This window comes from Nuphar pumila, chromosome 8 (assembly GCF_984573655.1).
Source record: "Nuphar pumila chromosome 8, dmNupPumi1.hap1.1, whole genome shotgun sequence".
NCBI lineage: Eukaryota > Viridiplantae > Streptophyta > Magnoliopsida > Nymphaeales > Nymphaeaceae > Nuphar > Nuphar pumila.
Genome location: NC_143256.1, coordinates 126,701,887 through 126,721,927, shown reverse-complemented (window position 1 = coordinate 126,721,927; position 20,041 = coordinate 126,701,887). Strand labels below are relative to the sequence as shown.

At 40.3% G+C, this 20,041-nt stretch overlaps 1 protein-coding gene across 1 annotated transcript; it reads left to right on the top strand.

Moving 5' to 3' along the window:
* Positions 1-11,950: 11,950 nt before the first annotated feature.
* On the top strand, positions 11,951-19,512 carry LOC149830680 (protein MET1, chloroplastic-like). Its single transcript, XM_090016697.1, has 7 exons — positions 11,951-12,526; positions 12,986-13,092; positions 15,898-15,989; positions 16,379-16,455; positions 17,441-17,561; positions 18,615-18,674; positions 18,958-19,512. The coding sequence occupies exons 1-7, from the start codon at positions 12,144-12,146 to the stop codon at positions 19,099-19,101; spliced, it is 984 nt and encodes a 327-aa protein (XP_089872823.1). The 5' UTR covers positions 11,951-12,143; the 3' UTR covers positions 19,102-19,512.
* The last annotated feature ends 529 nt before the right edge of the window (positions 19,513-20,041 follow it).

Here is a 20,041-nt window from a genome sequence, read left to right as displayed (position 1 = left end):
CACTGTCCGATTGAATACAATGGGATGGCTGAGAGTCATCTGACTTTTAAGTTCCCACTCAACAAAAAGAACCCCTTTGAAAAACATGATTTTTTGTCTCTCCCTCTCCCTAGAGTACGATGCCACTCAGTCCGTCGAAACCCCAAACACTGAACCTAGCAAGCCTCGCCAAAAACCCCCACCACCCTGCTCGCCGGAGTGAAAATCTGATTATATAGTGATACAATTATTTTATATAAGCCTACCATTTCTGGGATGTGATTAATCTTGTGAATTCATTTTGTTTGTGGCCAAATGTGTTCACAAGCTATACCTTTTTGCAAAATGTGAGCAACCATTGGAATGTACTGCTTTTACATCAATGAGGCCAAAAAAGGTATAAAAGAAAGTTCTAAAATGGGTAAAGAAGTGCATTTTTGTTCTATTAATTTTGTTTATATATCATTGGTGTGCTACACATAATTGTATAATTTTATTATTTTTTCATAATAATGGCTGATGCAAATTCTTTAAATGGTGTGATAGTTGAAATGAGCAATGTCATTCTCCAAATATTGACAATGAATGTTCTTTAAAGGTTGATAAAGGTAAAAGAGTTTAAGAATCAAATGAGCAGTGTTTGTAGCTGTTGATAAAGTGAGATGTTTGGAATTAGAATTGGATATAACAAAAGAAAGGATATTGCATATTGAAAGGGAGGTGAACTCAGAAGTATAGGATATTGCATATTCAAAGGGAGGTGAACTCAGAAGTATAGGATATTGCAATTTCCAGTTGAGTCAATGTAATTGTGTTTCTTCTTTTCTTTCTTGTTTTGTAAAAAAAAAAAAAAGATCAAAAGTAGTATTTATTGTGATAACGTTATCCACGATGTCAACTCTTTAAATGTTACAACAAGGTGATTATTCTTCATTGAATGCCTTGCAAGATTAGTTGGAGATTATATTTGCATCCAATTATGCTTTTTGTTTGTATCTCACAAAGTCAAAACTCAGAAGTATAAACTTTAGAAACGATGAGTACATCCAAAGTGAAAGATCTGGATCTAGTTCAACTTTAGCAAAAAATCCAATAAAATTGAATGTGCCATTTATACAAGGAGGTCGACTCATGCTTACGGGCAAGAGCTCGACCCCCATGATGAAGGATCCTGGACCGAGGTGTGCTTCAAGGGGGCTCATATCAGCCTGCTGTACGCAGGGCAAGGGGTTATGTATGCCTCTCTTTGGTAGCCGTTTTTCTCATATTAATATATATTTAATGCATACCTCCATAACCGTCCATGGTTATGCTACCACTATCACAGAATATGAGGTTTGTAACCATCCATAACTGCATTCAGTGAGACAATCAATTGTGGCTCATCAGATTCCATGTGTGTGAGACCTATTGCCACACTGGATCCAAATCCATGATTCAACATATGATTGGGCCAATAAATCTCAGATCCTCAAAGAAATAAGGACATGAGATTCGCTGTTTGAAATGCTCGAAGTTGGTGTGGGCTTGCACGTCAAATTCGGCCTCCTTTTGGTTATGAGTTCCTAAGGATTCAGACACTACGATAGTGTAATAAAGAACGTTGATCCATTTGGTAATTTATTTTTTAACAAGTCGTAAAATGTCAGACACGAGAACAATATTATGTAGAAGCACCATCTCACCTTAGTATATTCAGGAACCGTGTTCAACTTAAATAAAAGTGAGAATTTGTTGTTATCCCATCATCACATTTGATGATACAACTAACAAGATAATAAAAGTTGCTACCACATTACAAAGCACAATTATGGGCTTCAAAATCAAATATTTAGCACATCATATATAATATGCCAATTTGACACCATGTTGCTCCCAAGAGTCCTTGGCAATTATGATTCTTTGGCTATATCACCCCACCATACAAGCTCCCCATTGAGTGGATCCTTTCTCCTACAAGGCATGGCCAGGGAAAACAATTACTTAACACCCACTAAATGCTGAGTAGATAAATGGGCATTTTTATATATAAAAACATAAGCAGAAGAAAAAGAAAAAAAAAAGCAATATTAGTACATGTTACACTTCTTATTAATAACATGCATTAACAATACCATTCTATAACCATAACACCTGTTGCATAATAAAGAGGTGGCAGAACCATCTTCATACTTCTTTAGTTTCTCAAACCCACATTTCCTACAATAGTTTTAGCAGCACTGAGAACCCTCTTGCATAATGAATAGGTGGCAAAACCATCTTCAGAACTTCATTAGTTTTTCAAGCCCACGTTTCCTGTAATTGTTTAGCAATATTAAGATATATCCCATGGATCTGATCTTCAGAGTTGGATTATTACTGATCATTTCAACATGTAAGCAGGAGTTTAGCAATATTCTTTTTTTGATAAAGCATCAAGTGCCTAACTCATTTCAACGTATAGTTTGAAAAAGCTCAGTATGATTAAAAGATAGACTATTATACTACTTGAGACAAGTGGTGTGTGGAATGGTCCTATCATGAGAGTAGTTAAAGTGAACCTTCACCAAATTCTAGCAAAAGTATGGCTTTTAGATAGTTTGTGCAAGATGGAAGTTCAAATTCTGCCCTTCCCCAACTTAAAGGGATAAGAAGGTAGATGCTTCCAGTAAGATTTTGAATACCTTGCAAATGGTAGAGAATTGAAGAACCAAGAACATTGAGAATTCAAGTGGTGCATATGGGGGTTAGCAAAGAGAACTATAACTCTTATTGGGGTATTAGAAAACACATGAAAATCACCAAATATAAAGCAAACAAATCACAACTGAGTAATTTACAGATACTTTGCCAATTGCAAGAAATTGAAGAATCGAGATGATGAAGAAAAATGATGTGTTTGGTGGTTAACCAAAAGAACCATAATTCTTTTTTGGGTGTCATAAAACATATGAAAATCACCAATGGAAAGAAAATAAATCTCGCCCAACTAAGTACCAAACAAAAACCTTTCCATATACCCATCAAACTACAATACCACAATAAAAAGTATACATCATCCCAGATAATATAAACAAGAAATTTTCAAAAAATAACAAAAAAACAGTCGTTACAGAATGGTGAATCCGAAGGAGACTGGGGGACTCGTTGGTGGAAAGAACGACCAATGCGAGCGAGCTCTTGTCTGAAGCATTGGAGGACTTTGCCTCCGCCTCCGCCTCAGTTGGGATGTCGGAGCAGTGGCCACAGATGAAGAAGCGGTGGACACCCTCTTGGTGATTTTCATTATTCAAAGCCTGAGTCGAGGCAAAGATGAGGAGCGCGAGAGCTGGGTCAGGTGAGCAGGGGGCTTCCATTAAGAGAACAACAAGCTTCTGGCGAACTGGGAAGCGCAGAGAGAGAGAGAGTTGGGGGTAGCGTTCGGCAGCAGCGAGCTGGGCTTCTGGCGAAGAAACCTCCAGCGAGCAAGATCGACTCCGGCGTGACACAGGTAAGGTGACGGTTTGGGGGTAGCGAGCAAGGGCTCTTAGTGAGAGAAGACTGAGAGGAGAGCGAGAATAGGATTTCAGGTGATGGCAAGCAGGGAATCCCGACGATCGAGAGAGAGGAGACAGAGCTTCCGGGGATTGAGGGCTTGGCGAGCTGGTCTGATGCACGAGCGAAGCATAAGCCCGAGCTGCATGTATTTATTTTAGATTTTAGAGTTTTTGGATTTTTATATTAGGATCTATTAAAGATAAAAAAAAACAAGATTAAGATTTTATTTTTTTATAAATAGTTATTATATAGAAAAATTGATGAAAAATGATTAAGAATTGCTATTTTCATAAATTTGTGTATGCTTTTCTTTGATTTTTGTGCATAAAAATAAGGTAACTGTTTCATCGAAAATCAGGCTCTCTCAATTTATATCAATTGGTATTAGAGTCGAATTCCCGATCATGTTTACAATGTCGGTAAACAAAAGCCAATGTCATTGCTTCAATTTTGTTCGAGGGACAGGACTAGTTCTGTCAGATTTTAGATTCCTTGAGCAAAACCCAAGGAGCACCCTCGGGCATTAGTCGCACCGCCCCCAAATGGTCAGTGCAACCTCCTTGTACCCTGTTGAGCCTTATCGATGGGAGCAGTGTTGTTAGAGGCGAACGCCTCAGTTCTGAACCGTACGCCTCAGAGGTGAAGTGCAAGATCAAGGAACTGAGGCGTTGTAGGGAGGCGTTTGCAGGTTTGAAGCGCACGCTTCCCATGAGTGAAGCGCACACTTCGCGTCGAGACGCACTTCGCTTCTAAAGCGTACGCATCATGTAAAGCAAAAAAAATGTATCGGACAGACACATGTTGGGCATGCATCCGAGGTCGTTCTGCAGTAGCAGACCCGGGTTCTCAAATAATTGAGCCTGCGTCTTTACCCTCGCCACTCGCTCTCTATCCTCCATTTTGTCTCTCTGACTCTCGTCTCCTCTCCTTTCTCCGCAACCACCGGCGATCGTGCCGATGACCTTCACCCGCAGCATCCCTCACCGGAGCTCCGGTGAGCCACCCCTCTGCTGACAGGCCTCGTCGCTCCCTTCTCTCTGTGTTCGTCGGCATCCACCTCAGCGACCACCCGTGGCCGGTGGCAGGAAGACACCCGCGACAACATCGTCGTCCCCCTTCCTCTTCTTCTCTTTAACCCCCCCCCCCCCCCCCTCTCTGCTAGCGTCGACACCCTCCCATCAGGCACCCTAACCCCTCTTGCCCCTTTGCTAGGTATTCCTGCTGTCACCAACCACCCCCGATCTCCCTTTCCCCTTCTCTACTTCCGTTGGTGATCGGCGACAGAAGCCACCGACGACAACATCGCCAACCTTCTTCTTCTTCTCTGTGCCCTCCGACCATCCGGAGTTGCTCTCTTTGTCTTTGGCTGGCACTACCTCACTGAAATCCTTCTCGGCACTCCTCGTTCGACGCAGCACCTCGCCTGAACCCCGACGCTGGTGGTTCCCAAGTATATCTCTTCCCTGTACTCTCACCTCTCTCATTGTTTTTCTCGTTGGCGACGTCAGTAGGAGGTTGCCAACCTCCTGCCTCCCTTTCCTTCTTTTTCGTTTGTTGGTCGTGGACCAGAGCCACCATCGTGGGTGGCTCTGCATTTGTGATTCCGTGAATGTTAGTTTTGTACAATAGTTGAGGAATTAACTTATTTTATATTAATTATGCATTTGAATTCTATTATCACAACAAAAAATTTGTGCATAGAAGGTATTTCTAGAACAGGTCGATTTGGAGATGGCCCCACATGTATTAAAAATATGATTTCATGAATGTAGATATAACTTATTTTATCTTGCACTATGAGTCTAACTTAATTGTGGTTTACATGTGCATGCATATAAGAAAATGAATAATACGAGTTAATTATAGGAAAGTAGTATTTATTTTATACTGTCATTTATTAGTAGTTCTTATTTAAAATTTTTATTATTTTATTAATATTACATATTTTATTATTTTGATCATAAAGCTTACGCTTCAACGCCTCGCTTCATAACAGGCTCAATGCCTCGCTTCGCCTTATTGCATTTAACAACCTTGGATGGGAGCCTACCATGGCTAAACTAACGAGTGGGATCCTCACCAACCGGTTAAAGTCTTCCAAGGCTCCTCACCATCATAGGCGATGGACATGGGCAACCTTCATGTGTCTATCTTCATCAGCTTGTCTCATCCAACAGAAGGTTGCCACTAGCCAAAGTACCATCAGCAGCCACCCACTTGTTGAGTCATGTCAGCACAAGCCCTGGCTATCACCATTCTGGCCTTCTAGCACCTACATCGCCACCTCCCATTCGTCTTTTTCTCCTTTGGCCTCCACTCTCCCTTTTCTAATGACCTACCCAACCGCACTTGGCTAGCCATGCCACTTCTTGCCCGTGAGAGTCATCTCTGACCTCCACTATTTTGACGTTGGGTGTGCTTTCGCCTCCCTTCCCTTCTATTGAGCTGGCTGGAGATCCATCCACTAGTGGCCTGACCATCGATAAGAGAATGGTCGTAGATCCACTGCCAACCTTTCTTGGCTGATGACAACCATGGTCATCAATGACTTCCCCTCCGGAGGCCCACCATGGGAGGCGGGTGGAGGGTTTCCTAACCCTACCCTACCCCGCCCCCCCATCCCTAATTATGAGAGGCCCACTCACAATGGGTGGGTGGGAATCAGTTAATAACAAAACTGGTTCTCACCATCCAATTCACCCCACCTCTTTTAAGAGACTCCTTTGACATAGACCTAAAAACTAGTTCTGCTAACCATAACTGGTTCCCAACTCCATCCCAACCCCAAACTCTTCTTTCAAGTCCAAACCCAACCCTAAACCCGACTCAATTGCCTCCAAATGACTACCAAAACCATATGGGTTGAGCCTACAACTCATATTTCATTTTTTAACTACCAAATTAATCTCAATACCATTCTTTTGACCAACTCGTGTTTAAAAATTCACCTAGTTGGACCTAGTGTGACCCAAACACCCATTACGAACAACTTACCTATCCATACCCACCAGATTCTACCCAAATCCCTCGTTATATATATTCAAATCCTGACCTAGTTCAAGATCTATAACAAGACTAAACCCAAACCCAAACCTTAACCAAACACCCAAAATTTGCACAAGCCCTAGAACCTAAACATTCATAAAAAAAAAAACCCTAAAGCAATGACTAGAGCATTGGATTCGTGCTAAATATAGGAAAAAGTTTTGTATTCCAGAGTTCATAGGTTACTGCAATCCAAAAACATTATTTGATTGAATTCAAGTAATAAAGCAGGTCTTCGAGGAGAACCAAATTTTAGAATATCAAAAAGCACTCCTAACCAGGCTTGCACTACGTCAAGAGGCTAGAAGGTAGTTCACGGACATGCAACTTGCTCGTAAGAGAAGAGGGGCCAGTGTTTCTGCATGGATCAAGTTAAAGCAACTGATGCAAGTGCTTTTTGTGGGTCTACTACCCTTTGCTTTTGGCTCAACAGATACCCAAACTCAGTTAGAGCCTATCCTAAATGAAACTTCATCCATTCAAAACATATCTGAACTCCTGAATCCAATTAAAGATGATTTGGATGCCAAATCTCTTGATGGATCTGAACATCTTTTAGTGGATCGACTTGAACCCATCGTAGGTCTTAAAGATCCAACCTTAAATCCACTTGACCCAATCGAAAGTGACCTTTTGAAAACCTTATCCATACCCAAATATATCTCAAATTCAAACCCTAATACCCAGATCCAAGATTGCCCTATATCCATATCTCACTACTCAAACCCATTGACGTCCTTGTACTTGCTCAAACCATATCAGTATGGGCTGCTACAAGAAGCTGCAAATATGGTTCCTTCAGAGTGGAACCGAAATTTGCCTCAGGCATATGCTCCAAATCTATTTGACCCATTTTATATTGGTGGTGTCTTGGGTGACTTTGGTTGGTTCGAGAGGAATGTTTCAAGTGGAGCAAATCCTGCTTAGTTTGTTCAGCACCAAGATTCAGTTCTGAATTGTAGGCCCATAACCCCAAGGTGAAACAAGATTGGAAAAAAGCGCAAACAGGATCCAGACTTGAGGGCAAGTCTTCTCTAATCCAGAGAGAATGATACAGGAGCGGAGCAGAAGAATCGAGTCCATAAAGATCCACTTGGATCTATTTTAGATTTTAGACTTTTTGTATTCAGATATTGGATCTATCCAAGATCCAAAAATAAGATTAGGATTTTATTTTTGTATAAATACTTATTACGTAGGCAGGGAGATCAGAGTTAAATGATTAAAAATTATTATTTTCTTGAGTTTTATAAAATTTCTATTTTTTTCTTTTTTTTTAATTTCGTGCATAGGAGTAGAGTAATATAGTTTTCTCATAAATCGATCACTCTCAATTTATATCAAATTACTATCATAGAGTTCCCTCATAAATCGAATCCTCTCAATTTACATCAGTTGATATCAGAGCACCTTTGCGTAAATCGAACCCTCTTTATTTACATCATGTGCTCTTGTGAGCAAGGAACCCCGTGTGTGTGTGTGTGTGTGTGTGTGTGTGTGTGTGTGAGAGAGAGAGAGAGAGAGAGAGAGAGAGAGAGAGATGGCATTTCGATGATGCTCTCTAGGTTCAACGATTGGGGTTCCGACAAACTGGGTTGCCATCATACTTTAGGAGAGAGGGAGAGAGAAAATTGTGTTTTTGAAATGTGTTATTTGTATTGGCCGGGAACTTGTAAGTTAGACAATTCTCAGCCATCCGATTGCATTCAATTGGATGGTGAAGGTCAGTTCATATTGGTTCTTATATTTCTTGGTTCTCATATTCTAAAGACTATAAAAATACTGCCTTTTATTTTGTGCATTTGGATATATATATATATATATATATATATATATATATATATATAGTCACTAGAATATGAGAGCCAAAAACACAAGAACTAATTTGTGAACTTTGATTTTTATGGATTTTTTGTTATTTTCTAGTGAATATAGCCATACATATGTATTTTACCTGCTCTTTAATGATTCGATTTTGATGCATAAATAAAATTATTTTAAGACTTTAAAATCAATGACTCATAATCTTCATAAATATTTAAGTAATTAAAAATTATATTTTTTAGTATAATCGTTTGTTACTAGCAAATTCACATTGCCTATCACATTCAAATGGTTGGATTTGCAAAAGACCGTTGAAAATGCTCATATTTCTAATTTAATATTCTAGTAACTATATATATTACTAATGATAGAATGCTCCAAAAATACCTACTTTCACCTAATAGAAACTTTAGATTTTCAAATATCTGTAACTTTTTTTTGTTGATGAGACCTTATAAATATGATCTATAAGCATTATTCATTTTAAAACAAGTTTTGGATCATGTGATTATAGCCTACATATAGGTATATTTAAGACCTTTAAAAATAAATAGCCCACAATGTATCAAAATTTTATTATTTTAAATTTTTTTATTTTTATATAAAAAATTATGATTCAAAGCATAATTCCTTTCAAATAAACTATGTTGGGTGCATCATTAGGTCTAATTGAAAAACTACAACCTACAATTATGATTTATAGGGATTAGGTGGTGCATTGTAACTGTCATGGGCTTACTTTTCTTAATAAGCCAGTGTGGCACGACGGTCCTTCCTTACCACTGCAAGCCTATCTATCGCCCTGTCATGGGCATCGCATACTTCACAAACCCGCGACGCGCCAAGCTGTCCAAGTTGGCCAGCCTAACGGCTAAAAGTCGTGTACCAACACCTTTTCGTATGCTGAATCATTTTTATTGGCCCTGCGCACCACCCTGTGCGCAGTTGCCTAGCAAAAGCTGATTAAACGCATTTCCAAATGCACATTCCATATAATCCATGCCGCTTAGTGCATATCTGTTGCATATCAGCTATCACTTCTGAAAGAGGCATAAACTTTGCCTTAGCCTTGCGTGTCATGGAGCGTATTACGACTCCATGCGCATGACAGAGCAAACCTCGCCACCGAAGGAACAAGACCTTTCGTTCCCTAGTCCGAAGACCAATTGATGATTGAACACCATAGTGAAGAGCACCACCCAGACTCATTTGTCGGTGCCTAGGCATTCACTCGCCTAGCCCCGAGTCACCATACTTGGTTGGAACCACCTAAGGTGATTCTTGGGGTAATTAGCCCTAACCCACACGCACCCCTGTGCATCCAACCGCTATGCATGAAAAAACTCTTGCAAGTTGAGAGGTCCTTAACCAAATTTTCGAAGGCAACATCCTCTTATCCGTTGGCACTGCTTAACCAAACAACGCTCCACGTTTGTGCCGCCACACAACGATGCACTAACAATGACACTGATGCCTATCACATGTCGTGCTACCACCACACGTCACCGATCATGCGAATTCATACCACGCATTCCTACACTCGATGCATTTTCTACTCAGCAGAGCTCTGCACTACACATGCCTATTCCGAAAGATCGGCCCAGGACATTCTCTCCCACCCAAAATCATTGTCGCCATCGATAATGCTGGTGCAGGTAAAAACATCATCTTCACTGATATGTCAGTTTCCCTATGTACTTATCTTTGGTTTACTCTTTTTTTCTTAGCCTACTCAACTTGTTCTGGTTTACATCCACCATCGCCGCAACATTTAATACGTCAATTCACTTAGACAACGGTCTTATGCTTTATCAACATCGAGCATTCTTTGCTAGTGAGACCCCAGTGCAGTCTCAAACACAAACGGGTCATCCTCGCCCGCATGACAAACTTGTCGTCTTATGTGCTTGGTTGGGATGCCTTCCAACCCTAGCAAGTGCAAGTCCAAGCCCTTTGTGGTCTTCATAGAGAAAAACGACCACCAATTCGTGCTACAGGGATATTAACTCCCTTAAGCATCAACTTGCGATTTTCCAATGGTTCAAACTAGTCCTCAAGTGGGGGACACCTGCTTACGTATCACCTCAATGCGGTCATTCAAAGTGTCTTCCTGTGCATTCATCCTCACAATGCCACTTTGCCCCAATGCTGCACTCCCCTCCCGAAGTTAGCACGCTGTACTCTCTCTCAGAGTCGGCAAAACATTTTCATAGCAACCAACGAGCCACGAACAACAACTTTTTTTACACACACAATTCATTAAAGATCTGCCAACTCAAGGGACCAAAACAATGAGCATTTTGCTCAACGTGGGCACTCCGCTAACCCATAATCTTGGGAGAGAATCTAGAAGTTTGGTTGAGTTTCTCATGCCCAAAGGTGCAAATCCATCTAGCCGAATTCAACGTGCATTCTCTGCATGTACAAGGCAAACATCACGTTCTACCTGTGAGCTTAACACACAATTGGTAGAAATCTTTGGTTTATCTACGTTTTCTTAGCCAACTGAACAACAACCTTACACTTATGCTTATCATCGACAAAATGTCTTATACCATCATGTCAATATCTTGCTTCTGTGCTCGGTCAATCACACTTCAACTGTGCAAAATTACGTAACCAAGATAAACCATCACTATCCTCTTCAGTGTCGCACACAATGAAGAACACGGTTTTCATAAATCTTTCTGCTCTGATATCAATTTGTCACATCCTTACTTTTTTCAATAAGTCAGTGCGACACAATGGTCATTCCTTACCGCCACAAGCCTATCTATCGCTCTGTCACGGGCATCGAATGTTTCGTAAACCCGCGATGCGCCAAGCTGTCTAAGCTGGCCAGCCTAATGGCCAAAGGCCGCGTACCAACACCTTCCATGTACTGAATCATTTTCATTGGCCCTGTGTATACCCCGTGCACAACTGCTTAGCAAAAGTTGATCAAGCGCATTTTCAGATGCACATTCCATGTAATTCATGTCGTTTAGTTCATAGTCGTCTCATACCAGTTATCACTTTCGAAAGCGACACAAACTTTGCCTTAGCTTTGCGTGCCATGAAGCGTATTGTGACTTCATGCACACGACACACCAAAACTTTGTCACCGAAAGAACAAGACCTTGTGGCCCTCAGTCCAAAGACTAGCCGATGATTGAATATCATAGCGAAGAGCATCATTTAGACTCATTCGCTGGTACCTAAGCATTCACTCGCCTAACCCTGAGTCACCATACTGGGTTGAAACCACCCAAGGTGATTCTTAAAGAAATTAGCCCTAACCCATATTCACTCTCGTGCATCCCACCGCTATGCATGAGAAAACTCTTGCAAGTTGAGAAACTCTTGTAAGTTAAGAGGTCCCAAAAACAACATCCTCTGATCGGTGACACTTCTTAACCAAATGCTTCATATTTGTACTATGCTTATCACATATTGTGATATCATCCACATCACCGATCAAACTAACGCATACCATAAGTTTTTAGAATCGATGCATTTTTCACTTAGTGGAGCTCTGCGCCTGTTCCTAAAGATCGGCCCGAGCCACTGACAATGCCCTCCCTATATATACATGGAAAGAGAATGAGAGAGAGAGGATCCCACGGCAAACCATAGCCACAAGGATCCACAAAGATGTCATCTGCCGGGAGAGATGCCTCCCTCCTCCCCACCACCCATCATCAACATCACCATCACCTCCCTCCCTCCATCCCACCACCAAATGGACTCTTCCGATTCCTAGCCCTTCGATCCCCTCATCTCGCGCTCCACACGCCACCATGTCTCTCTCCCTCACCGCCCCCTCCCTCTGCTCCCCTTCTTCCCCCTCCACCGTTACCAGGCCCAACAATCACCACCCATCTCTCCCCTTCAATAGCCAACGCCCCTCCATCAGATTCTCCTCCCCACTTCGATTCTCAACCCATTCCTCCCTCACCCATCTCGCCCAATGTCCGAATCTCACGGCTCGCGCCGCGGCCACCGACGCCGAACCTTCCACGGAGGAGGAATTCGAAGAGTACGAGGTCGAATTGGAGAAGCCCTACGGGTTGAAGTTCGTCAAAGGTTCGGATGGTGGAACCTACATCGATGCTATCGCGCCCGGTGGCTCCGCCGATAAGTCGGGGTTGTTCACCGTCGGGGACAAGGTGCTTGCTACCAGGTCCGCTCGCAATTCCCTCTCTCCATACAGTTGGTGTCAAAAGGTTGTGTGAATTTCACATACTTCTCCAATTTTGGTGTATAGTTTTTCACTTTTGCGCGGTGCACTCAAATATCTCAATTTTGGGTGTTGATTTCTTCGTAGAGTGGTAGTTTTCCACTTCTAAAACTTGAAAATGATGAATGGTAGTGTGGAATTCAGCATTCAGGTATATATCAGTATCAAATTTTCTCAATATTTATGTATTAGGACGCAAAAACGTTACTTGGGTCGTGGTTGTGTAAGGCGTAGGTATCACCATTCATGCTTACATATACTTGTTGAGAATATAAAATAGATGTCTAGTGTCTCTTGGATGTGTTTCATATTTGGAAAGAAAGAAAGGCACATGCACTCATGCCTAGCAGCCTATGGTGGTTGTGTTTCTACTTCTAACTAGTATTCAAATGTATTCTCCAGCGCTGTATTTGGTACTGAAATATGGCCCGCCGCTGAATATGGGCGTACAATGTACACAATCCGTCAGAGAATTGGACCTTTGCTGATGAAAATGCAAAAAAGATATGGTTAGTATACAGATACCGTCCATCTGATTTTAGTGTTTATGCATGATCTTATCTGATGGTTGTAATGTTACCCCGAATTGGTATCTCCCTTAAAATCTTTCCAATGCCCATAAAAATCTTATTCACTAATTTCTGATTTTTGCTATGTAAGGCTTGCAGCCCTTTTTTTTCGTTGATATCTGTTTATTTGTTTTCTCAACTTGGTACCATCCTTAAAAGAAATTAGTGTCCTTAAAAATCTTTATTCACTAATTCTTGATGTGAAAAATCATATTTAAGGTTCAGATTCAGAATCACTCTCTCATATGTCTGTTTTATTGGTTATTTTTTCTGCCAAAATTCCATGCGCATACAACAACAACAACAACTACGCCTTCATCCCAAAACAATTGGGGTCAGCGATATGAACCAAAAAAGAAATTCATTTTGGGTCTTCCACATGAATCCTTTTCCTCCAATCATTTCTATCCAACGCCATGTCCTCGGTGAGGTTCAAAGCATTCATATCCTTTCCTATCATCTCCATCCAAGTCTTCCTAGGCCTACCCCGACCTCTTTTAACTAATATATTTTCCCATTTCTCCAACCTTCTAACTGGAGCATCATTAGGCCTTCGCCGAATATGTCCAAACCACCGTAAACGATTCTCTCGCATCTTATTTTCAATGGGTGCAACACCTACCTTCTTACGTATCTCTTCGTTCCGAATCTTATCTTTTATTGTATTTCCACACATCCATCTAAGCATCTGCATCTCAGCTACACTCATTTTTTGAATATGATGTCTCTTGGCAGCCCAACATTCCGTACCATATAGTAAAGCGGGTCTAATAGTCGTCCTATAAAACTTTCCCTTCAACCGCGATGGCATTCTACGATCGCACAGCACTCCAGTAGCACTTTTCCATTTCATCCACCCAACCTTTATCCTATGATTTACATCTCCATCAATTTCTCCATACTTTTGAATGATGGATCCCAAATATTTGAAATAATCATTCACCGGTATATCTTGCTCACCAAGCTTCACTACACTCCCATCACTACTTCATTGCTTACTAAACCGACATTCCATATATTCAGTCTTACTCTTACTCAACTTAAAACCTCTAGCTTCCAATGTCTGTCTCCATAATTCTAACTTAGCATTAACCCCAGCTCTAGACTCATCAATCAAAACAATATCATCAGCAAACAACATACACCACGGTACATTTTCTTGAATTGATCTCGTAAGCTCATCCATCACTATCGCAAATAGGAAAGGGCTTAAAGCAGATCCTTGATGTAACCCAACCGTTATCGGAAAATTGGTTGTCACCCCTCCACAAGTGCGGACATTGGTTACTACTCCTTCATACATATCTTTAATTATACTAATGTACTTGAGAGAAACACCTTTCTTCATCATTGTCCACCAGAGAACGTCCCTAGGTACTCTATCGTATGCCTTCTCTAAATCAATAAAAACCATATGCAAATCTTTGTTCCTCTCTCTATATCTTTCAATAAGTTGTCTAAGAAGATGTATAGCTTCCATAGTTGATCTTCCAGGCATAAAACCAAATTGATTCTCCGATATCATGACAACCTTCCTCAACCTAGACTCAATCACCCTCTCCCAAAGTTTCATAGTATGACTCATGAGTTTTATACCACGATAGTTTGTGCAATCTTGTATATCACCCTTATTCTTATATAAAGGCACCAAAGTACTCTTCCTCCACTCATTAGGCATCTTATTTGTTCGCCAAATCAAGTTAAAAAGATTTGTCAACCATTCTAAACCTTTCTCTCCCAAGCATTTCCAAGCCTCGATAGGTATACCATCTGGGCCAACTGCCCTTCTTGATTTCATTTTCTTCAAAGCCTCTGCAATTTCTTTCTTTTGAATCTTGCGCATGAAGTCACGATTTATCTCATGAAAAGGAATGGAGAAGTCTCCAAGATCTTGAGCATGACTATCATTAAATAGCTTATCAAAATAATCTTTCCATCTCTCCTTAATCTCCTCATCTTTGACTAAAACCCTTTGCGTTTCATCTTTGATACATCTAACCATACCCAAATCCTTCGATTTCCTATCTCTCATCTTTGCAAGCCTATAAATATCCTTCTCGCCTTCTTTGGTATCCAACTTGTCATAAACCTCCTTATATACCTTAGCCCTCGCGTTTCGAACAACTTTTTTAGCTTCCTTCTTTGCTATCATATACTTCTCCAAATTCTCATTATCACGACTCTTACTTAGATTTCTATAACACTCTCTTTTAACCTTAATAGCTAATTTGACATCCTCGTTCCACCATGATGTATCCTTACCTAGTGGTGCACCGCCTTTAGACTCACCCAATACCTCCTTAGCTACTTTTCTCATACCACCCGCTATCTTATTCCACATTGATTCTGAATCCTCCTCGAGACACCAATCAACTTCCTTAACTACCTGCTCTACAAACATTCCTTGTTTAGCTCCTTTCAGTGCCCACCACTTAATTCTAGGATCTATCCTATGTCTATCCCTTTTGCGGCATTGTCTAATTCTAAGATCTAAAATTAAGACTCTATGTTGTGTAGCTACACTTTCTCCTGGTATAACCTTACAATCGATGCAACAACCCCTATCTCTCTTTCTAAGTAGGAAAAAATCTATCTGACTCGTATTAACCCCACTTTTAAATGTTACTAGGTGAGACTCCCTCTTCCTAAACCAAAATTCCATGCGCATGATGTGTAAAAAATCTATGTACTTCATGATTTTTGTGATTTGCACTTATCATTTTCATTGTGCTTACATGTTCCTAGGGAAGGTTGAATTTGCTGAGCTTACGGAGAAAGAGATCATCAGAGCCGAAAGAAACTCAGGTGTTATCAGCGACAGGGTTAGGGAAATCCAAGTAGGTGGTATGGCGAACTTTCAGTTTCCTTTCTATTGTCTATTCATCTCCTTTTAATCACTTATTTTGGTGCGATTCTGCAGTTTCAAGTTTCTATCGTATCTTTTTCTATTTTTAGTACATTAGCCTCTTTGTGTCTTGGGTTTGAAGACCATGGGGGGTATCTCCCAGCTTGCCTATCCCAAAAAAAGGACAAAGCACCACTTGTTTTTTCTCCCCTTTCTAGCTAATATCTATAAGCTTTTGCCTCATGCGGCATATTTTTATTTTTCTTGTATGTGTGTATATGTATATAGATTGTTTTTCTTCTTTTTTTTAAAGGTATTCTGTGTAATTTCCATTGTCCAGTATTTACTCATTCAATTTGTGAATCTTGAATAATTTTGCAGATGCAAAACTACCTAAAGAGGATGGAGCAAAATGAGCGCAGAGAAAGGGAACTTCGAGAGGGTCTAAAACTTTACAAGTAAATCCTGACCTGTGTTCTTGCCTTATAGTTGCTCGTCTGTAACTATAGTTGTACTTGTAGCTTTTTACAGTTTTACTTTCAGTTCCAAAATTTAGCTATTTATCTAAACTTTAGCTTTACAATCCTGCATACACACGTGGAGAGTGTATGTTTTAACTAAAGGTTTCTCCATTTATTTTTAAGGCGGTATGATAGTTAGGAAGCTTGTATGTTAGTAAAAGATCACTGAATTATGCAGCATATGCATGAAGTATAGGCTTCTAGATGCACCATTGCTTGTTTAATTGGTTTCTTCTATGGTTATGCATTCGGTAATACATCTAATAAACCAAGACATGTGGTAAGGACCCTCTCTCTTCAAGGCATGCCTGACTTATAGAATCTACTCTGCAATCCATTCAGAAGTTTCAGACTGGACCTGCAGGTAACTCTTCTCTGATTCTAGTGTCTGCAGATCCTTTAAAATTAAGGCTTAGATAAATGACTGATTAATGCAAATTTGTGTTTTCACTGTGTCTTCACTACAGGAATGATTTTCATAACAAGTGGAAGCATTTTAGTTTTTGTTACATGTCTGCTTTATAACTAATGGGTTGGCAGTTGTAACTAATTTAGTTTGGTTTCAGTGGTGGGCACAACTGATGCTTCAGTGGACCAGGCTGGTCAGAGTCATCAGAAGCTTGCCCAGGCCCAATGAGGACTCAGCTTTGGCTGCACTGTTTGTGCTACAAGCTGTTTGAGGGCCTTGGGTTCCACACTGATATCATGCAATGAAAAGCTTCACCGCTGCATTTATGCATGAAATATTTATTATCAAATTCTTGTTGTTTGGTTCAGTATTGGAGCAAGAAGGCAACATAATTTTCTGAATTTTCAAAATGACAGCCTTGATGGAGTTCATTTTCGTGCTAACATTAATGTATGAGATTGAAATTTATGAATCTCAGAAGTTCTATTAATGAACATGAATTATTTAAAACAGGGATGGGAAATATGAAGCAGCATTGGAAAAGTTTGAGTCTGTTTTGGGGTCCAAACCTGAAGCCAATGAATCTTCTATAGCAAGTTACAATGTTGCCTGCTGTTATTCTAAACTTAATCAGGTATGTTCAAAAAGAAATGTGAAATTGCTTCCATTGTATGAGGAATATTCTTTTGATAGGATTGTGCAGTTTCTTTTTCTTTTTCTTTTTGTCTCCCCATTTTGCTAGCCACTTCATAACCCTGAACAGCTTGCCTGCATCAGCTTTTTTTTTTTTTGGATTTATAACCCGAAGAAACCACACCTGGCACGAAGACCTGGTCGTGCTGGCTCAACCTGCCATACCTACGGTCGTCATGTCGGCAGCGTAAAACTCCGAGGCTAGGACCCCTACCCCCGGGGCCTATGCTTGCATCAGCTTAATCTTGTTCTTTTTCAAAATATGGGTTGTTATAGTAACAGTATCCTGTATGCTGCATAAAGATCACTTAGTAGAGCACAACAGAATGAAATAGTGAAATATTCAATGGTTGAATATTTGTACATCTGAAAGCCTATATTACATGGATGTGGCTGTAGATTAGGCTTTTTATGAAATTTTTCGATACAACCAATACACAAGTCGTTATGGTACTGAAGTAAAAATGGAGTATCCATGTGACATAGCTGAAAGCAACATAATCCTGAATAAGGAATCATAACATATGTTTGCACCACCTTATTCCAATCAGGGGTACTTGTTCCGGGTCAAGCTATAGCCTATAGGAATCAGCCCATGCAGCTGATTCTGACTAACTGTGTCATCTATACGTTTTGGTTGGTCTGGTTTTCTATTTCAAATGCTGCTGTCACCATTAGGTCAATATGGTCTTGAAGCTGTAGGATAGAATCTGATAGTCATGTTTGGTTCCTATCTGGTTCTTCAATGCCCTGCTGAATCCAAAGGTGCGTGAGAAGGTTAAAATTTCAATGATACAAGCACAAGCGCACAAGAGGGAACCCATGAGAGAGTTGTATCAAGGTGCTACTCTGGTTACATAAATGAAATGTGTGTAATAGAAACATTCTAGCATGATTCTATATGAAGTATGAAAAGATGTTCCAAGTAGATTGTATTTATCATGAGAAGTCCATCATTCATAACAAATGGTACTTTCTTTGTAATCTTCTACAGGTGCAAGCTGGTCTATCTGCACTTGAGGATGCCATGCGGGCAGGCTATGAAGATTTCAAGGTACAAAATTAATCACTTGCAATCAATCTTGGTTGTTAATGGTATGCAGTAAATTATATGTATTCCCTTATTTGATACCAATTAAATTTAAGCATGACAATATATTTGGTTTTAGGCTAAATATAGAGCCAAATTTGTTGCATGAAAGGCCAACTGTTGGTTAGAATCTGAATATTAATCTTAAGCTAATGCTGTTAATTATTGCTGATGTATGAAGTAAACCTCCAAGATAACATGGCCATCACCTTCATCCCTAACCTTGTCAGTTTTTGTTCTTTTACAGACCATCCGTTCAGACCCTGATCTTGCAAATTTAAGAGGTTCAGAAGAGTTTGAACAGCTAATGGAAAAGTTTGATGAATCCTTCATCAATGAGAGTGCAATCAAGGCCATTAAGTCACTCTTTGGCATATTTGGCAAGAAATGAAAACTCTTCACACCAACATGATATTCCAGCAGAGTTTCCATCACAAGTTTGCAAAACTCTCGCAATGCGAAGCTCGTCAACAATGAGCAAACCGATTTCAGGCGAGTCATCCAAAGCATCATGTCTGTGGATTGATTTAAGAAGAGAGCGAGGGCTTGGACTAGAAAGCCCAAAGAGGTTCATACACCATTTTCTTTTTATCACTGCCTGCAGATTCCTGTTTGTGGCTGTCCAAGTGATCCTAAATTAATGCTTCAGCTTCTTTGCTCCCTGTTTCTACTTTATTATATAATGATTCTTTTGTAACAATTATTTGTAGCATTATTAATTGCTAAAACATCCTCCTTTCTGTTGAAAAGTTTGTTCGTCTACCAAGTGGTTGATGGCAAATAGAAATGCATTATTGAGCAACTTACCGGTTTACTAGTTCCAACCTTTCAACTCATTATCCAACAATGTTCAGCCCGGTCAATGGCCTGTTGGCCCATCAAATTGACTCACCGGGCCAGGCTGTCCCATCTAAAATATGGGACAAGTAGACGCAAACGGACCAGATCCAGTATGCCGCTTTTATGATTTTTGGTTCCAACCCAATTCTGAGCAACTTACTGGCTTACTAGTTCCAACCTTTCAACTCATTATCCAGCAATGTTCAACCCGGTCAACGACCCGTTGGCTCATCAAATTGTCTCACGGGGCCAGGCTGGCCCATCTAAAATATGGGACAGGCAGACGCCTACGGACTAGATCCAGTATGCCACTTTTATGATTTTTTGGTTGTTTAAACCCAATTCGGATCCTACTTTCCTATATATTTAGCTGATCTTGATCCCATCCATTTGCATGTCTTGGGACAACATTGAGTGTACTTTTGACTTTATAATCAACCATTAATACATGATTAAACCAAGGGTGTTAGAAAAATGGTGGTGTTTGTTTA

Bases quoted from the DNA above. Each gene is read 5' to 3' on its own strand.
- LOC149830680 (XM_090016697.1), top strand. From the start codon at position 12,144: ATGTCTCTCTCCCTCACCGCCCCCTCCCTCTGCTCCCCTTCTTCCCCC. The intron at 12,527-12,985 runs GTCCGCTCGCAA...TGTATTCTCCAG, and splicing joins GACAAGGTGCTTGCTACCAG to CGCTGTATTTGGTACTGAAA. The intron at 13,093-15,897 runs GTTAGTATACAG...ACATGTTCCTAG, and splicing joins GAAAATGCAAAAAAGATATG to GGAAGGTTGAATTTGCTGAG.